The 3,798-nt window shown below is 38.3% G+C and overlaps 1 protein-coding gene across 2 annotated transcripts; it reads right to left on the reverse strand.

Moving 5' to 3' along the window:
* Positions 392-3,430, reverse strand: LOC18788979 (tubby-like F-box protein 3). Of its 2 annotated transcripts, none has more exons than XM_020554735.1 (6): positions 2,876-3,430; positions 2,299-2,386; positions 1,900-2,029; positions 1,633-1,812; positions 921-1,434; positions 392-711 (listed from the first exon to the last, which is right to left on the reverse strand). In XM_020554735.1, the coding sequence occupies exons 1-5, from the start codon at positions 3,176-3,178 to the stop codon at positions 951-953; spliced, it is 1,185 nt and encodes a 394-aa protein (XP_020410324.1). In that variant the 5' UTR covers positions 3,179-3,430; the 3' UTR covers positions 392-711; positions 921-950. The 2 variants fall into 2 exon arrangements, with proteins under 2 accessions (XP_020410324.1, XP_007223049.1); XM_007222987.2 differs by having other exon boundaries at positions 921-1,419; positions 2,876-3,429.

Consider the following 3,798-nt stretch of genomic DNA (forward strand, 5'->3'; position numbering starts at 1 on the left):
GTTTGGTGCCTCAACTCAAACCAAAATTTGCTAAAATTCAAACTCCAAACCCCGAAAATGCCAAAATTCACACATCAAACCCCAATCCTAATAAATTTCTATTTTGCATCTTTGTTGGACCCAAACCCCAAAATACACAATCTATACCTAAAACACCAGTACACAAACAACAATAAATTATCTGACCTTGTTCAAAATACTGGCAAATAAGGAGCAGGATACAACTTCTTCAATACAGTTTTGCATGTATTATCTCAACATCTTTTACTTTAGGCTCAAGTCTGTATTGGTGGGAAAATGTACCAATTTGGCTTGATGCTCTTATTCGAGCTGACAGAGATGTATACCTTGTGATTTCTAATGAAATATTAAAGCCTTTTAACAAAAGAAAAAAAAAACCTACAACTTCAATGGCTGATTTGACATAATAAAATATACAAAATGAACGCCAAAATAAAATTAAATGTGGCGTTAAATTTCAGCAATACGAGGGTTTTTATAAAAATAACTACTATGTACATTAACAAGTAAAATATACAACACATGGTGGATGACAAAGAACCAAAGCTCTCCCACTTTATATTCCAGAATTCTTCCGTCGTTCGGCAAAATCATGATCCAGCCCGCCTGTCAAGCCCAGCACTGCAATCACCTTCAGCAAACAGTCCCATTGAATTCAACCCACAAAATGACCCTTAAACCTAGCTGCTCCTGAACCACAACAAAAAGCTAGGGTTAACTATGCTCATCTACATAAATATTAGCATCTCCTACAGACCAATTAGCTTGACTATCATTATACATCAGAGCACACAGAACCATCCATTCAGATTATGTTAGTATTGCTGATATCTGCGGTCAAAGCATTATGTTTAAGTATATAATAGTTTATTAATTTAGATTCAAATTAAACTATTTACCAGATTCCGGAAGATTCAGCTTCCAAATCATTATTCACAGGCGATCTTGGTGTCAAAGCTGCTGAGGCAGATTGAAAATGCCTGGAATGCTGATATTGGGTACCGGTAATCCATGGTAAATAAATCTTTCCCCACTTTTCCAAATTGGAGGATGATCTTCTCATGTTCTGGCCCAGCTGGTCCATTTTCTGGAGAAGCCACCAACTGAAAGTTTTTCACTGAAGCAACTGTTACTCGTCCATGGAAGTTCAAACACCAACACTGGAGTTGCTCATGCCACCTAGGAGACTTATTTCTTAACACCAGCACCCCACTTTTCTGGCTGGCCAAAGGCCCTGATATTCTTTCCACATGGTTTGATTTTGATCGGAAAAACGGGAGGGATGGAAGGAATTCTGCATTACCATATGAAAAATCTGCCTGTGTGGGGGCTACTCCTCCAGGTTCAACTGAAGTGGCTGGAATGGCATCCATGGTACACTGCATTCTCCTTGGACCCCTGCTTGTACAAACTCTGTGAGTTATGTAATTTTCTGAGTTTGTTAGAATAAAAATGCACCCTGATCTAAGTGTACTGAACAAATTATGATCACAGCAGAGATTAAGAGAAAAAGGAAAGCATCACCTATGCAGATGAAATTCCTAGATGTACTCTTATAATTTCATTCATAAAGGAAGGTTCAATAACTTGTCACAGAAGGAAAACTTTTACCTGGAACCCAACATATTTAGTTCATACTGGATGTGAGCAACTGGATAGTTTCCAGCAGGGACCCTAGGTGAAACTTGTTTCAAATTTACTGGCCTAGTAGAGCGACTTTTTGTAATCTTGGCTCCGGCATGAGTCGGCTGCCCATCAAAGATTGTGAACTTTGTTCCCAAAAAGTTTGATCTTCACAAAGAGAGGGGAATAGTGTGTTAATATTTAAGCTCATGCTGAAAAAAGAAAAAGTTACAACATATGCATCTTCAGGCACACCTCAATTTCCCAATATAGTTGCTGCTCCCCTTTGACATATCATCAGCATGTAGTGAGACAATATAATCAGTGCAGGTGGCGCGTTTATACTTGCGCGCAGCAAGTAGGAACTTTCCCTCATCAGTTAGTGCTGCCACGGACAACAAAAAAGTTTAAAAAGGTTATAGCTCAAAAAGGAAACCAGAAGAAGACACAGGCCCACTATTTACAGAAAGTGACGGCAATTTCTGGAGAGGGAAATGAATACCTAGATAACCTAACTAAACAAAACCAGATCAAAGATGGAAAAGCCATATCTTTGAAAAACAACCTAAAAGAAGAAAAAAAAAAAAAAGGTTACCTATGATTCACACTATACTACACAATAAGAAACATCCATTTAGGTTAGAAATTGCTCACCATGGGTAAGACCAAGGAAAAGGTAATATGTTTGGCTGGAACGGTTCCGTTTTATAAAGCACTGCAGGAGATCATCCCTTGGACCAGGCTGCAGCCAGCAAAAAACAGATATTGAAAATATGTAAAAAGAAGATTTCAAAGGTAGAAAACAATAAATCAAAATTTTGGCAAACCCAAGAGTTTCCAATCAGAAAATCAAACATAATGAGAGCACAGAACAAGATTGACATGATCTTAGGCTCTTCGTATCACTATACTGTCATCTAAAAATTTAGCTCATAAACACTCTACATAGGAAATGGATAGGAAATTTCAGCCACTATCCTCTATAAACATTACAAAGACAGAATTTGGAGCAATTGACATAGAAGGACCAAGAATTATCCTAACTAGTCCACTCCAATCTCACACCAGAAGCATCCCAGAAAAAAAAACAAGCAATTTCCACCGAAACCGCCATCATGTTTTGTATATTGGAAACTGTTAATGCAGCGAGATCAAACACAAATATAAATTCGACCATAAACTCAAATCAATATAAAGCTTCTTTCTTTTTCCTTGAGATAGAAAAAGAGACCTGCTTGACGGAGATGGGGAAGGTCAGCTTCCCAGTGAGCTCAGGAGCCTTGACGATCTCCTTGGTGAGGTGCCTCCAGCTCCGGCAAACACCGGCGCAGGCGACGACGCTCTTCCGCGGCGGCCAAGCGGCCTCGGAGGCCTCGATTCTCACCAGCACCTCCCTCAGCAGCTCCTGAGGCATCTGAGCCCAGCAGCTCTGCTTCAGTGACTCACCCACCGACTCGGCCGAGCCAGCCGAGTCTTGGACCACCCGCTGCGACCGGGAAAACTTCATGTCCTGAAGTATACTCCTTATCGACATTTCTCTACTCAAGCTTATCAAAATCTATCAACTCCGCGATGAAAAAGATGAATTTTTGGTTTTGGGTTTTTGGTTTTGGAAACAGAGGATTGGAATTTTGAAGAAGGATCGAGTGTGGGCGAGGCAAGTGGGAATATTTATTTGTCTTGTTGTCTGTTTGTTTGCATTTTTTTTCTCCTCCAAGCCTCCTTCCTTATCATCACACTACAAAAAAGCATATGAATTTCTTCTTATTTTATTGTGTTTGAGAAGATAGCCATGGCTAGTGTTATTTATTTATTTATTTTGTTTGGTTGGTGGAAAAAAGGAAAAGCAAAAAAAAAAAAAAAAAAAAAGCAAAATAATAGTAACCATTTTTGGCTTTTTAGCAAAATTTTGTTTTCTATTTTTGGGGCCATTATTAATTGTATATAGTGCTAAGTTAACATGTATGGCATAAAGAAAGAAATTTTGACAAATTTTAAATAAAAAAAAAGAAGAAAGAAATGAGGGGAATTGCGAATTTTCGTTCAAAATTGGTCAGCAGAAAATAGAATCGAACAAAATGAAAACGTGATTTGATTTGAATATATTTAGTTTCCTGAATAGAGTGATTTGGTCAAACATTTACCATTTCTTCA

The sequence above is a fragment of the Prunus persica genome, chromosome G1, assembly GCF_000346465.2.
Source record: "Prunus persica cultivar Lovell chromosome G1, Prunus_persica_NCBIv2, whole genome shotgun sequence".
NCBI lineage: Eukaryota > Viridiplantae > Streptophyta > Magnoliopsida > Rosales > Rosaceae > Prunus > Prunus persica.

Bases quoted from the DNA above. Each gene is read 5' to 3' on its own strand.
- LOC18788979 (XM_020554735.1), bottom strand. From the start codon at position 3,178: ATGTCGATAAGGAGTATACTTCAGGACATGAAGTTTTCCCGGTCGCAG. The intron at 1,813-1,899 runs GTGTGCCTGAAG...CTCTTTGTGAAG, and splicing joins AACTATATTGGGAAATTGAG to ATCAAACTTTTTGGGAACAA. The intron at 1,435-1,632 runs GTAAAAGTTTTC...CATAACTCACAG, and splicing joins CTAAATATGTTGGGTTCCAG to AGTTTGTACAAGCAGGGGTC.